The sequence below is a fragment of the Alexandromys fortis genome, unplaced genomic scaffold (assembly GCF_014885135.2).
Source record: "Alexandromys fortis isolate MF-2015 unplaced genomic scaffold, M_Fortis_MF-2015_v1.1 scaffold_117, whole genome shotgun sequence".
In the NCBI taxonomy this organism is placed as follows: Eukaryota; Metazoa; Chordata; class Mammalia; order Rodentia; family Cricetidae; genus Alexandromys; species Alexandromys fortis.
In genome coordinates this window covers 3,845,246-3,861,708 of record NW_026068015.1, presented here as the reverse complement: position 1 = coordinate 3,861,708, position 16,463 = coordinate 3,845,246, and the positions used below count along the sequence as shown (strand labels likewise).

The window sequence follows — 16,463 nt, the reverse complement described above, 5'->3', positions numbered from 1 at the left end:
TGCAATAATACATACTAATCCTACATGAAGCAATGCCCCAATAAGATACGATATGAATTCAAATGAACAATCAATAGTAATTACTATATTTTCATAGATCTTTTAAGAAGTTCAAAACAATATCCTCAAAATCTTTACGAGCAGGGATGTCAGTGAGGATTGAGGAGAAAGATGCTCTAAGAAATACTTGTAAGCTAAAGCAGGAGCCAATAACACGTGCCAATGAAGCATTCTGTCAGTAATATAGCAAGTCAAGATGTTACTGAATCTAAGGAAGAGTAGGGCAGTTGGCTCTTCACAATAGAACAGGAGACTACACTGACAACTGGAAGTTTCCCACTGCCAAAAGTTGTAGTCCCTTTGCACAGTGCAGTAGGCCTGGGGATTTCCCCAGAACACTCATCTATATTTTTTAACAATGATTCAGAGAAATTATATTCCATCTAAGTGATATTTTGCTTCTAATCAACTTCAACTAAGGTTGATGTAGCAGATCCATCCAGCAATTGAGAGGCCTTACGGGAATCATGAGATTCAAATGTCTAAACTGCAAATGTGCCTCCAAACTAAATTCAACAGCAAAGCTAAAGAGCTGGCAGCATCTTCTCATGAATACCACAGTCTTCTTGGAAAGGAGCCCAAGCCAGCTGCTGCTGACAGCTCTCCTCACCTTCCCTGTCCCTTGCCCTTTCCTCGATACCTGGCTCGCCTCCCGCCTTATTCTTAGCATCACTGCCTGAGAATGAGGACTCTGCTAGGAATGTTTGCATGTGTGGAGGAGAGAAGGAAAGGTAATTAAAACAAATTGAGTGTGTTTAGACGACAAGACACAAGGAGTAATTAAGAGCATCCAAACTAATGGGGTCTAACAGCTCCTTGGTATAGGAAGGAGCAAACACACAAAGGTCGCTGGCAAGGTGGAGAAGAGAAGCTGGGAAAGAAAGGCAGGACTTGAAATATGGCAGCAGAAAGAGAAGATAGAGGTGTGATTGGTGATATCATTGACTATTTTCTTTCCTCTTTCTTGCTTTTCTTTCTTTTATTGGTACATATTTATTGTGCATAGTGCTACATTTCAGGCATCGTGGTCTTAGACCACCTTCATCCACATTATTCCCCTTTCTTCATCCTTTCCCTTCATCTTTCAGTTGCCTTCATTTAACCACAGTTTGCCTTCTGCCTCCATGTAAGTATGTTATAAATATATGTATATATGTTATATATGTAAGTAATGTTATGTATCTATAGAAATTAAGATTCGATAAATGAAGAAAAAAGGTATTTGTCTTTGTGAATATTGCATTACATGAGATGATAATCCCAAGTTTCATATATTTTCCAGCATATGACATACCTCATTCTTCCTTACAATGAAATAAAACTCCATATTTTATAACAGATACACACATATACACATCACCAACAGCAACTAAAACAAAAACAACAAATGTATGTTTAAGGAACTGTGTGATGTATTGACTTAGAATCCTTTTGTTATAGCTTCTAGTGTGGTTTTACTTTTGTTTTGAAGACAGGGTTTCTCTGTGTAGCATTGACTGTTCTGTTCTTCAAATAGCTCTGTAGACCATGCTTGTCCTACACTTATAGAGTTCCACCTGCCGCTGCCTCCTGAATTAAAATTGTGCAGTACAACTGTCCAGCATATTTTTAGTTTTTGAGGAAATTTCATATTGCTGTCCATAGTGGCTAAACTACTTTATATCCACATAAGCAGTAACTCCATCTCCTCACACCCTCACCAGAATTTGTTATTCACTTTTCATATGACAGTTCTTCTGAGTGGTGAGAAAGAATCTCAATGTTATTTTAATTTTCATTTTTTAAGACCAATAATTAATTTTTTCATGTTTATTGGCTATTTCTATTTCTTTTGAGATTTGTTAATCTATGAATAACCCTTAACAGCATTATCAGTCAAAGGGTCAATCTTTTCTCAAACTTTCTTCAAGAATCACATGGATGTAGTTGTATGCATGAGTTCTGTTCTATTCTAGTCTACTCTGTTTTAATGACTTTGCTGTCTGTTTCGCATCTGTGTCTTGAGGTGTTTGTCACTGTGGCTCCATGGTATAATTTAAAGCCAGTATTTATGCTTTACTATATTTTTTAGCACTCGTATTTATCTTTATCTTCAGTATGTTTGATTGCAACATACATATTTTGTAGTACTGGCATAATGTTAATGATTTCTTTACATGTTGATCATAGCTTTACTGATTGATTGTAATAAACTGGCATGACAGCCATTATATTTCAGAAGAGTTTGTCTTTGTTCCATTGATGCCTTTCTCAGTATTCATTCTCTGGGAGTTTATTTTCTGATCTTAATCACTTATTGGCCCAAATGCCTTGTTTATCTGCATGGCAATTTCTTTCCTTAGACTTCAGAAAATTTCTTCTAAGATTTTATTAAGTATATTTTCTGTACTTTTAGATTGATTTTCTCCCCATTCTTCAAAGCCCATGATTGGCAGATTTGAGTCATTTAATGGTATCCCACATATCATGTATAATCTGTTCATAATTTATTACTTCATCTTTGCCATTTTCTGCATGTTCCAAAATCTACCTCATAGTCTACCTTTCACTTGATCTTGTTAACTCGTAAGGATTTCCATGGAGATTTTTGCTGCTTATTGTGCTTTTTATTTTTAAGATTTCAATTTGAATTTTTCAGTATTTATGTCTTTACTAATTTCTTATTCCATAGCCTATATTGACATTTTTACATACTTCAGCTGTTATTATTTTCTTCAGGTACATCTGGAATTTATTCATGCCATGTCTTGGGCATGTACCCAAAGGATGCGCAATTATACTACAAGGACATTTATTAAATGATGTTCACAGCATTATTTGTAATAGCCAGAACCTAGAAAGTTCTAGATGCCCCTCAACCAAAGAATTGGTAAAGAAAATGTGGTATATTTACACAATGGAATACTACACAGTGGTAAAAGAAAAGACATACTGAAATTAGCTTGGAAATGGATGGAATTAGAAAAATCATCCTGAGTGAGATAACCCAGCCCCAGAAAGATGAACATGGTATGTACTCACTCATAAGTGGATACTGGCTATAAAACAAAACAAAAAAATAGTGTGCCTATAGTCTATGACCCTAGAAAAGCTAAGTAACAAGGTGACCCCTAAAAGAAACATATATAAATTCCTCTGGTAAGGGAAATAGACAAGATCTCCTGAAAAAAATTGGGAGCATGTGGGTAGGGGAAGAAGGGACAGTGGAAGGGGAGGAGGAGGGAACAAGAGGAAGGGGGAGGATAACTAGAGGGAATGGGATACTTGAGATGGGGGAAGGACAGAGACAGAGTAAAAGGAAAGATATTTTGATTGAAAGAGACATTATGGGGATAGCAATAAACCTAGCACTAGACAAAGTCCTAGGAATCCACAAGGATGACCCTAGTTTAGACCCTAAGCTATAGTGGAGAGGTTGTCCTAACTGACCTTGCCCTGATGACTATCTTAAATGTCACTATAAAACCTTCATCCAGCTACTGATGGAGACAGAGGCAGCGACTCACAGTATAGCACTGGACTGAGCTCCCAAAGTTCAGCTGAAGAGTGGGAGGAGTGAGAATATGAGCAAAGAGTTCAAGACCATGAAGGGGTCACCCACTGAAACAACTTACATGAGCTGATGGGAGCTCACCAACTCTGGTCAGACAGGGGAGGAACCAGCATGAGACCAAACTAGACCCTCTGAATGTGATTTACAGTTCTATGGCTGGGCCAGACTTTGGGGCCACTGGCAGTGGCACCAGGATTTGTCCCTGCTGCGTGTACTGGCTTTTTGGAACCCATTCTCTTTGGATAGATACCTTGCTCAACCTGGATATATTGGAGAGGGTCATGGTCCTTCCATGAGGCAATGTGCCTTGACTTCTCTGGGGATTAGGAAGTAGATGTGGGCTGGGGTGGGGCAGGAGGGTTGGGAAGGTAGATGAAATGGGAGGAGCAGAGGGAGTGGAAACTAGGATAGGTGTGTAAAATTAAAAAGATAGTTTGTTTTCTTTTTAAAAAAATAAAATAAAAAGGAACAATGTCACCTGGAAATTTGAAAACAGATTAAACCAGAAAAAAATCATCCTGTGTTTCCCCAACACAGAAATGCAAACATGATATGTACACACTTATAAGTGGATAATAGCTGAAAAGTAAAATATAACCAGCCTGCAATTCATAGACCCATAGAGGCTAGTTAACAAGGAAGGCCCAATGAGGGGCACATGGATCTCCCTGGGAAGGGGAAGTAGAAGAGATTTTGTGGGTGGTCTGGATGGAAGCAAGAGGGTTTGGAAATGTGGGGTGGATGGAGGGGGATAGTAGAGTAGGAGATGACTGGAACAGTAGGTTGGCATTTTGGTGTCAGGTAGAAACCCAGTGTAAGAGAAATTCCTAGGAATCTACAATGATGGCCGTAGCTAAGCCTCCTCATATAGGATTCATATCTTGTGCTAAGATATGGCTGAGCTGGCCATATCTTGTGACTAGGCAAAACCCAGTGAATGGACTGGGACACCAAGCAGCCACACAAACTGTGATTACAGTTTATCCTGCCCATGAGATATGCTGGGGTAAGGGTGGAGAAGAGGCTGTGGGTGTGGCTAACCCATGACTGATCCAGTCTGAGGCTTATGCCAGTAGAGTGAACTCACCCCTGGCACTGCTTGAAGTGCCAGGATCCAGAGGCTAGATGGCCAAGAGCTCTAGGATAGAACCAAATACAATTGGAGAAAAAAAATAATGTCGATGTAATGATGCCTAATGATATTCTGCTATACTCTTAGATTGGTGCCTGCCCAATTGTCATCAGAGTGCCTTCATCCAGTAACTGATAGAAACAGATGCAGAGAACCACAGCCAAGCATTAGGCCAAGCTCGGGGAATCCTGCTGAAAAGAGGGAGGAAGAGCTAGAGGGGTCTAGGACACCATAGGAAAATGAACAGAAGAAGCTAATCCGGGCCCATGGTTGCTCACAGAGTGAAAACCAGCAACCCTGGAGCCTGCATGGGACAGACCTAGGCCCCTCTACATATCTGTGACAGCTCTGTAGCACGAGCTACTCATAGGATTCCTAACACTGGGAGTAGGGGCTGTGTACAAAGCTTTGGCTGGGTTTTGGAAACTGTTTCTTCATACTGAGTTGATTTTCCCAGCCTTAAAACAAGGGGAGGAGCTTAGTCCTACCACATATTGCAAAACCATACTTTGTTGATATCCATGGGAGGCCTACCCTTTCTGAACAGAAATAGAGTAGGAGTGGATGGGGCTGGCGTTGGGGGAAGCTGGATGGGGAAGAAGAGGAGGGAGTGGAAATTCTGGTAAGGTTGCAAAATAGATAAATTTAATTTTTTTTAAAAAATTATTTGTATTTTATTGGTGTTTTGCCTATATGCATGTCTTTGTGATGGTGTTGGATTCTGGAGTTACAGAGAGTTGCAAGCTGCCACGTGGTTGCTGTGAATTGAACCTGGTTCCCTGGAAGAGCAGTCAGTGTTCTTAACTGCTGAACCATCTCTCAAGCCCTGAAATAGATTAATTTAATAAAATATATTTCAAACAAATACTGGTAGAAGTCTGAAAATTAGCATTCAATTTAATAAATTTCAGAAGTAAAGGAACACAGCTAAGATGACGTGTACTAAGATGTTAGGTAGTTAAGGCAGCAGTGGAAAGTAAATAAGTAGAAATATGCTGGTCATTAGTTTTAGAGAAACAGAATAAAACAGAAGAGGAAAATTAAGTAGACTGGGAAAACAATAAGGAAATAGGGAACCTATTAAACTATTTCAGTTAAAAATGGAATGGAAAGAAAAAGAAAAATAAATCAGACAGATGTTTTAAAAACCTCCCAGAACTTGTGGTTGGGGTAGGGAGATTCCCCAACTTCAACTTGTCTTCTATAGAAAGCCAATAAGCTAGAAGAGGACAAGGTGGGATCAGATTCTCTAAACTGAAACTGGATAGTAACTAGGAGAAGTAGAAAAGCGAAGGGAAGAGATGTGAAGGTTTTGTAACCTGTCCCTAGTATGGGATTAGGAACAGGTCCTATTTCAGTATGGCCACTCCAGTGGTTCAGAGTTGATTTCTCCAGTGTCATGTCTTAGAGTATAGACCTGTATCAGTTACTCTAGGTGTGACTTTTTTCTTCTAGTGACAACCTAGGACCCTGTATAATACCCACTGTATGGTAGGCCAGAGCTCCAGTTCTGCGTTCTGGTCCCACTCTTCTTGATAATCTCTATCATTGCTATTCCACTAAATGCTCACAAAATATGTTGTACTCAAATATCACCCACTTACAAAGTGGTGCTGTCAGATACTCCTCAGCGCAGGAGTTTAAATGTTTGTGTGAACTTGTGGGATGAGGATATTTTATCAGAATTTTCATAGGAAAGGAAGCTAGCAAGAAATTTAGAAAGATAAGAATTATTTAAAATTTTTCTAGTATGGAGAGACAGAGATAGGATACGGATAAAAAGAAAGGGAGAGGAACGGGGTAAGATAGATATTTGATCATATTAGGGACTACCAGGGCTCCTTGGGTCCCCTGGGAGTGATAAATAACGTGGGAGGCAGTCTTTAATTAAGTACTCAATGAAAGGTGCATTTGAAAGACCAATATATACTTCCTATATGACTTCTTTCTTTTAGAAGATAAAATTCTGTCTATGACATCTAGATAGCTCTATGCTCGTAAGATATTCATCACTGTAGTACTTAAGTGCCAAGACAACTAAGGCATCTCAACTCCGAACAATAAGGACTTGGGAGATGAATGCCTTCCTGTGTGTGCAGTGCCTATGAGGTCTGGGTCCAAGCAGAACAATTCTGCCCTGAGCTGAAACATTGAAGCAGAATGAATCAAGCCCAGCTTCTTTCAACCATCCTGATCGTGGCTGTTCCTAATAAAGTGTGCAATTCCCTGCTGAGAGCTCTGAGACAGGCTGCTACAGAACAATCGAAGAAAGAGTAGGGGAGACACTCAGCAAAGCAAGACGGTGCACCATGTGAGGGTTCCTCTCTTCTGTGAAATAACAGCATAAAGAAATGACTCTAATATTTCTTTTGTGTTTTATGTGGCTGATATTCACACAGTGGACTTCCGCAGTTTCAAGCCAGATTTAAGGAACCCTTTCCTGGATGTTTATTGACTGAATATTATTTGTGACCACAATGCACTAGGTATTTAATGAGGTACTACATAAGGTCCTAGGCTGATACAAAAGTGATTAGAAACGGCCCTTGAGGAAATGCATTTTAATTAAAGGTATAAAACAGTAGAACAGCATGCCAGTCCAAGGCCAGCTAGAGTTCATAGTATGAGGTGGGAGAGATACATGTGAGAGGTTTAAAACAGAAAGACACTAAATCTAATTGTAAACATGATGGCGCCCACATAGAAGGAGCTATATTTGAGTTACTGATTATGACAGGGGTAAATAAAGATGAGCTATGAGAAAATGCTTGTTTAACAACAGCCTGACTCAGGGTTATTGCCAGTCACTGTCCGCAGCTTCCTTTGAATTCCGGGTAATCAGGCACTAAATTGAGACTATCAAATGAGTCATTGCTTTAATTCATATTTATGCTAAAATTACAGTGAGACTTGACTGACACAGCACATTTTTTTTAACTCTTTGAGAGGATTATAGGGTCAAGTGACAAGGCCCAGAGACATTACCTAGTGTAGGTGGCCTACACTACCAGTGATGGCAAATATGAAAGAAACAATAACGTATCAGCAAAGGAACAATTGGTTTCCTTGGGTGTGGATAATCACATTTGGTCACAAAGATTAATCATACTAGTTACTAATGAATCCAGTTGAACAACTATGATTTCCTGTAGCTCTGTTTATTTTGATGTTAAGTAATAAATGGCTCTTGGGAAAAAAATAATAAAGTAAAGGCAAATATGATGGTGCTGTAATGCTGTCTTGTGTGTCTATGTGTGTGTTACTGGGAATGGAACCCAAGACTCTGGAAGGGCTAAGCAGGTGACCCACTACTGAGCTACAATCTCAGCCCTTATCCCATATTGACACTAACAGTAATTTCAAAACTCTTCAAGCACCATTGCCATTTTTAGCCTGGGGACCAGTAGAAAATCAAGCATTTTATTTTTAAAATGTTTCATGCATGTTAGTGCTTTGCCTGTGTATGTCTATGTGTACCACATGTCTGCCTTGCACCCATGGAGATCAGGAGGGGGAATCAGATCCTCTGAACTGGAATTGTGGATGGTTGTGAACTAACATGGGGTGCTTGGAATTGAACCTGGTTTCTCTGGCAGAACAACAAGTGATCTTAACTACTAACCCATATATTCAGTCTCACTTTCTTTTTTTTTTTAAAGTAAAAAAGCCAAGCAAATCACACACACACACACACACACACACACACACACACACACACACGAAAGCAACAACAGCAAAACAGAAATCATTAATATTTTCCTCTTTGGACTCCGAAGTGGTCATCTCATTCTTTACCACATCCTGTCATTGAAGAAATAGGAGACTTAAACTTATGAGTTATCTTTTACAAGGGAAACCCATTTCCCATACTTTAGACCATAGCTAATATCAATTCAAAAGGACCCATGTTTTTCTCTCTCAGAGAGGGTTGCTCTATTTCCCTCTTCCCACCTCAGCCTAGAAAGAGCCTCTGCTTTGAGGGAATGAAGATGTGCATAGTCTATGTAGGCCAATGGCATGTTGAACTGTGCAGAGTGAGATGTGTCAGCATTCACCATTTAACTTCGGGAGGAGGTAATTTTATGAACACCAGTGCTTAAGACAGCACTGCACGAGACTGTGGAGAATCTGTTCTCTTGGAGAATGAGAGTGGGAACTGTGCAAGAACCCAGCCTAACTTACAGGTGGAACTCTGCATCCAAGTAGTAGCATAGGCATTTGTGTTTATCACAAAGGTAAGACATGAACTTTGAAATTATGTATAAGTTTTGGGATAAAATCAGACTGTTGTAACTTACTTGGCTTCTATTCTTTCCCAAGTTACTCTCATGATAGTATTAGGAGGCAGTAATTTATTACACCCACTAAAAACTTTTCATAATGCTTGTTGGCACCAGAAGGGAATAATTTTGAAGGAAATGTATGTTCAGTTACTTTGGAATGTAGAGCTACACTTGAGGGAAGCATCCATGTGAAATTACATTCTTTTCCCTACTAAATTTTACTTTTGAAGAAACCTTGAGGAATGCAGAATATGGAACCTTGGAATATAGTGGCGTCTGCTTCCACTGTTATAGTACTCTAGAAAGCAACTGGTGCTGGGAACTTAGTAATAACTAAGTAGCTAAGATGCACACATAGACCGCCTCACATGCCTTCAGCAAAGCACTGGGTCAAGAAATTCAGGGAAACAGCATTGGATAAGGAATTAACTGTAGGGTCAAGACTGGATAAGTTTCAGGTTGACATGAGTTAGACCATCAGCTTCAATGTTTACTGGGTGGTCTTGAGCATTTTGCTTCTAAAATTCAGTTTCTTCATTTACAGAATGGAAATAATGGTAGTACTTACATTGTGATATGTACTTTGAGGAATAAATGCAATAATAACTGCATAATACTTAATGTCTGTATCATAGTAAAGCCACAACAAATGTCAGACAATTTTTTACTACAATGACTAATTGCATGTCATATAAGATGTTATTATTTGTTTATTGAAAATATTTCAAAACTAAGTAATACGTTAAGCATATTTACATGTGCCATTATAGTTAGGCATTACTAATTAGAAGTCTATTTTTAAAAGTGTGTACCCTTGAAATACCACTAACATGACTGCCTAACCATGCCTTAACAAGGATGACCACCAATGGACTTGCTAACATGGATGAGTGCGGTGGAGGGCTCCCAAGGCCTCATAATATTGAGGAAGGGAGAAATAGTCCCTCTAGGAATGAGCACACCAGTTGTTTAGCCAATGGCAAATAGTAAGCTCCAAAACCACACAAACAAGTAACATTATACAAGCTGAATAGGGCATATTTACATATTTATGAACACACACACACATGGAAGCAAGCAAAGGAGTTCTTGTAAGAGTTTAGAGGAAAGAAAGGGAAGTGAGAAATGATGTATTGTACTCTCAAAAATAAAAACATTATTGTTAAAATGTATTTTAAAAGGTTTACTCCAATTTGCTCTGGAAAGCCATTTTTCTTGCTATCTGCTACCACATTGATCATACTACAAGTCATTAAGCTAAGTGAAATGAGCCAAGCGCAGAAACATAATTACTGTAGTAGAAAGTTACATCCAGAGAAGCAAAGATGGGAACAATGGTGAAAGGCCTGTGGGGAGGTAGAAAGAAGGAGACAGTTGTCCAAGGTGCAAAGCCAGTTACTAATTGAACACACTTGGGAATACTTAATCAACAGTATGGGCAGTATTAGATGTGTTATATACATATACATATCAAACTTTCTCATTTTGTGTTTTAAATATGTTCAGTCTTTATCTGGCTTTATATGCCAAAATGTCTTTCTCAGATGAGCATAGGGTAATCATAGGTAAAATTAACCCATGTTGACATGTATGCTAACAAAATTGGTTAAACTCAAAGTCATTGCTACTGCTCCAAGCCAGTTGAGGATTGTTTTTCGAGACAGGGTTTCTCTGGAGCTTAAGGATTTATTCTTAAGGCTGAGAGTTGCTTTTCTAAACACAGATGGCACATGGTGGTTTGGGTGCAGGGAATGAGAACTGTGCAATGCCCTGGCACACAGGCTCAGGTGCCGGGCACCCTGAAGGTCTGCACATTGCCCAGACATTAACTGCTTGAAGGTAAAAGTTGCTTAGCATCTAAATCTTCAGTTTTTCTGTTTGTAAAGTGTGTCATGGAGTTTACAAGATGGTGATGAGCATTAGATGAGCCAATCAGCATATAACAGCACAAATCCTGGCATCTGATAACTAATCAGTAAATGATGGTTATTATTTTTATGATGTTACTAATTTCATCAATTTTCTTCCTAGGGTATCACAATCGTTTTCATTATTACTCAATCTCCCACATTTTACTCAGCATCGCTTATAATTTGTTTTACCCATAGAGCTGGCTATAAGAGGAATAAATTGGGAGAGTAAGAAAGGCCTATACTAAAGCAAAAATTATAAAACACTTTGAGGAGCATGATTTGATGGGTGAATCTAGAAGTATCATTTTCATAAGTGGATAAAGGAATTGACTGCTTGTGAATATTACTAGTTGACTTTTGTGGTTTTCAATTTCAGATTGTAGATTGAAGGAAAACAATGAACTTCTATAAATAATTAAGTCTTGATTTGGCATTATATTATAATGGCTTCCTGGCCACTAATGAAGCTCATTTACATACATTTAAGAGGAAAAAAAGGCTTTGTGATTTTTCTTTAAGGAGAAGTTGACTCTGGGAAATTCTCCTATATTGCCAGTAGTGCTCATTTTCAATTCGTAAGTTTGGGGGTATGAGTGTTGACTTTTAATTAAAATCATTTTGTTTGTGGCTAAATAGACAATTTCAGGGGTATGTTTTTTTTTTTTTAACATAGTACATAGGCTATTGTGTTCATTCAGGGCAGAAACTGTATGATGCTGCAGCTCCTGTAGTGTGAAACCATGAAGGCAGAAAATGCCTCAGGGTTGGGGCTCATGGGAAAGTCCATTATGACCTGAAGCACAGACCTCTGTGTGTGAAGAAATGAGTGTATCATGATGAACAACCATTTTGTATCACTGTTATTGATGTTGGAGAAAGAGCAGAGATGATGACCACATGGATATTAATGCAGACAGGTAGATTGTGGTCACTAGCATGCTAATTTCTGTCTGTTACCTGCTCTTTTCTCTTCCCCTCTCTTTTCTGTTCTCACAGTCTCCCCTTCTCTCTTCATGCCCTCACTGATATGTTCATTTAGCCCTTTATTCTGATCACACAAAATGTACCAGCCTCATTAGAAAGACATTTTATTTCATAAGATTTTTATACATTATCTTATTTTTTCTCTGATGTAGTTATAGTTCTTAAATTATTTTTATTGTGTGTGTATTCCTGAGTGTATGTATGAGAGTGTATGAGAGTATGTATACTCTGCATGTGCAATGATGGCAGAGTCTAGTAGATGGTATTGGATCCCTTAAAACTGGAATCACAGATGGTTTTGAGCCATTTCTCCTGCCATGACTTAGTTTTTTTTCTGTGAAGGTTAAAGCTTTGATGATACATTATCCTTCTAGGAAAATATGGAAAGCAATATTTAAGTTATGATGAAAATTTTATAAAATAAATTATTTAGGATTCATACTCTGAGATCACAGAACTAAGCCTTTACTCAGAAGGAGAGTGACAATCTTATCAGATGGTACATTACATTTATGCTCAGAGGGCTTTTTTAGCATTTGTCATGTTTGATGGCTACTGGAATCATTGCCTACTTACTGGATGGAGCTCTCAATGCGGGTGATGGTGAGGAAAGCAGCAAGGTTTGCTGTGTATGATGAGATGACAATCAGAGCAAATAACCACCATGCCCCCATCATCATTCGAGTAGCCAGAGTTGTGTATGGGACTTCCCCACCTGTGGAAAGAGGAGAGATGACAGCAACATCAATAAGCTTGTATTGAGAAACTGAGGTCATACATACTCAGTGCCAACACTGGCAAAAGGCTTCCTGTCCCTGTCATGACAGAGAGCCACTCTTCTCATCTACAACCTTCAGAATGCTTACATTCCTTCTATACCTTAGCAAGACTGAGTATCATCAACATTTGGTGAAGTAACACTTTTCTCTGGTCATGAAATGACCATTAGCTTGCACAGAATGGATTGCTGTGGCAGTCATGGCCAGTGGCCATGACAGTTTTCATGGCTAGTTTTATGTCAACTTGACACAAGCTAGAACCATCAGAGGAAGAAGCCTCAATTTAGAGAATGCTTCCATGATAACTGGCTATAGACAAGCCTGTATGGCTTAATTAGTGATTAATTAGGAAAGGCTCAACCCTTTGTGAGTGGGCCACTGCCAGGTTTGTGGTCCTGTATTCTATAAGAAAGCAGGCTGATAAAGTCATGGATAGAAAGTCAGTGAACGGCAAACCGCTATTGCCTCTATATCATCTCTTGCTTCCAATTTCCTGCCCTGCTTAAGTTTCTGCTTTGGCTTCCTTTAGTGATAAACTACATCTTTGAATGTAAGTCAAATAAACCCTCTTTTCCCCAACTTGCCTTTTGGTTATGCTGTTTCATTACAACAATAACAACCTAATCAAAGCCAGGTGATGGTGGCACATGCCTTTAATCCTAGCACTCGGGAGGTAGAGGCAGGTGGATCTCTGTGAGTTTGAGGCCAGCCTGGTCTACAAGAGCTAGTTTCAGGACAGGCTTCAAAGCTACAGAGAAACCCAGTCTCAAAAAACAAACAAACAAAAAGCCTAATTAAGTCAACACTGAGGTCAAAATAATACAATGAAAAGCTAGCCTATGGCAAAGAAAATGGGACTATTACTATGTCCTAGGTAGAAGTGGGGGGATCACCAGGCCCCCTGATTCTACCCACTGATACTTCTGCATCAGATTTTTGAGATGTATTAGAGAATATAGAAAGGGGATATTGACTAAGGGAGGAGGGGCTTTTGGGCATTGCCACTCACTTTGAGGTGGGACTTTTGAGTCACACATACTATCTACAAATAATCCCTAACACGTGTTCCTAAAAGTAGATTCAACAAACTCTTTGGTTCACTAACACTTTGATGAAATCCTTTCTTTGATCTCTTGGTGACCTGTCTGCGGCTAATAACTATTTTTTTACATCTACTCAGGAAACACAACATTCTACATGGAGAGCATTCAATTGTATATTCAGGTCCTTCTCTTTGTAGAACTAATGACAAAAGCCAATATTCACCAAGAATCTAAAGGAGATCTTAAATTCAACACATTGTTCTAACATCCAAATTACCTCCCAACCTACCTACTTTACATTATGCCAGAAACCGGAGTGTTCCTATTATGTCACTTCTTAGAACACAACCTTAAAAGCCCCATCTTTCAATATGAAGCAAATGCTGTCACATTTTCTGTAAAATTATATTCCAAAACTATTTTATCTCACCAGTTCCTACAGTGATATCCAAATCTAAGTCAGCAGCTTTTGACTGTGGCATATGATTTAACCATAATTATAAATTTTCACATGCAAAACCCACAGGAAAATGACTACTGAACTTTCCAAAAACAAGGTGAGATAGTCCTTAGGACTTCATGAAAGAGTTTCTTGCTTCATGAAAGTGTTTGCCATATTCTGCAGGACACAAAAATAAGCAACTGATGAATTTTGCCAAAATATGTGGGACAGTCTTTCAAATTTTCTGCTTCATGGAAGGGTCTGCCAGAAATTCTGTGGGACATAGAAAAAAATGACTGACAAACTTGCAATATAGGCATGACTGTTTCAAATTTCCTGCATCACTGAGAAGCTTGCCAGACATTCTAGGTCTTTAGTGTAGTGATGAGGCGAGCAGGCCTGCTTTTCGTCCCACCTGGCTCCCACATGGCTAGCTTTACACCCAAAATAACAACACACAAATTGTATTCTTTTAAACACTGATTAGCCCATTAGTTCCAACCTCTTATTGGCTATTTCTCACATATTGATTAACCCATTTCTAATAATCTGTGTAGCACCACGAGATGGTGGTTTATCGGGAAAGATTCTAGCCCACATCCATCATGGGCCGGACCTCATGGCATCTTCCTGACTCTGCTTTCTTTCTCCCACAATTCTGTTCTGTCTTCTCCACCCACCTATGTTCTGACTTATCAGGCCAAGCAGTTTCTTTATTAATTAACCAATTAAAGCAACACATAGAAAGAAGATGCACCTACATCACTTTAGGCTGAAGATAAATGCCCCAATGTTATAGAAAAACTTTTGGTGACTGTCCAGACAGTCAGATATTTCTGTCATTTCTAGAATATTTAAAATTGCTCACATTGTGCTTCCTGTTCATTTAGGTAATATCACCCTTCTGGAATCTTTGATGCAGTTGAAGACTAGATAGTTAAAATTATAGTTTTCCTTAGTTATGATAAAAGATAAATTAGATATGAAACTTTAGACTGACAAAGATAGATACAATTGATGATAGATTTTTTTTTAATTTTGTCAAACACAAATAAACTAAATATTGCAACTGTAATTCTTGCTCGATGCCTGTTTTAATATAGATAACTGTACTATGTTAAAGTAAAAGCCTTCCTTTTTAATTAGAGAAAAAAGGGGAGATCATGTAGGGTACCCTTCTGTATGCTGTGAATATGTTCTATTACTATTGGTTAGTAAAGAAGTTGATTTGGCTAATAGTCAGGCAGAATAGAGAGAGGTGGGCAATCAAAGCAAAGATCCAGAGAAAAAGAAGGCAGAGGAGAGGGAGATGTCAGCAGCTACATGAGAAGCAAAATGTGAGGTAACAAGCCACAATTCTCTTGGCAAAACATAAACTAATAAAAGTGGGTTAGCTGAAGTTGTAAGAGCTAGTTAATAATAAGCCTGAGCTAATAGGCCAAATGGTTTGTAACTAATAAAAGTCTCAAAGTGGTTACTTGGGAATTGACAGGTAGGAAAGGAGCCTCCATTTACAACCCTTCACATTTCTGAGTCTGAGTTTTGTTATCGTGGCCCTCTCAAATTAATACATACTGGATATTGAACATTAATAGACTTTATAAAATGAAATTAGGCCTATATTCACAGTGCAAATAAATTAGAAGAGCAATATTATTTTTCCTGCTAGGTATATAATATGTGAGTATATGTACATTATTCAATTGATTATGCCAGGCATAGTTTCACTTTGACCACTGGTTCTCATATGTAATACCTCTATATTTCATTAAGTATAAACATGTCTTTTGGCTATTTTCTAAACTATCAGTTCAGGCCATATTTTTATACATAGAACACAAACATTTTTTTTTCAAAAGCAGTTTAGATGCATTTTAGATCTTTCTTTAAAACAATGGGCATTTTTGCTTAGTTTTTAAAAGATGATAGCTAAAGGATATTCAGTTTTAAATCCCCATGAGCGTTTTATTTATTTTTAGAAGAAGATCTTACCCTTGAGAAGACTTATGACTTGCTTTTGACCACATGGAAGATCAAATTGATGAGTTTCTTCTTTTTAGCATATAATTTACAAATCTAGTAGCTCAAATACTCTAGCAGAACCCAAATACAATGCCATTATATTTGATATCTACACTTAGAAGTTAGATAATAAAATTAACAGAAGTTCTCAGGAGACAGAAGCAAGTGGATCTCTGATTTTGAGGCTAGCCTGGCCTTATATAGTGAGTCCCAGGACAGACTGAGCTACACAGAGAAACTTTGTCATGAAAA

The 16,463-nt window shown here is 38.4% G+C and overlaps 1 protein-coding gene across 1 annotated transcript in view; it reads right to left on the bottom strand.

The window, feature by feature from the left end:
- The window catches only part of LOC126513774 (glutamate receptor ionotropic, delta-2), a 578,836-nt gene that overhangs the window by 245,640 nt on the left and 316,733 nt on the right, over nt 1-16,463 (bottom strand). The window contains exon 10 of the mRNA XM_050162312.1: nt 12,502-12,640. Within this exon, the coding sequence (XP_050018269.1) occupies nt 12,502-12,640 (139 nt within the window). The remainder of the gene's footprint in view (nt 1-12,501; nt 12,641-16,463) is intronic.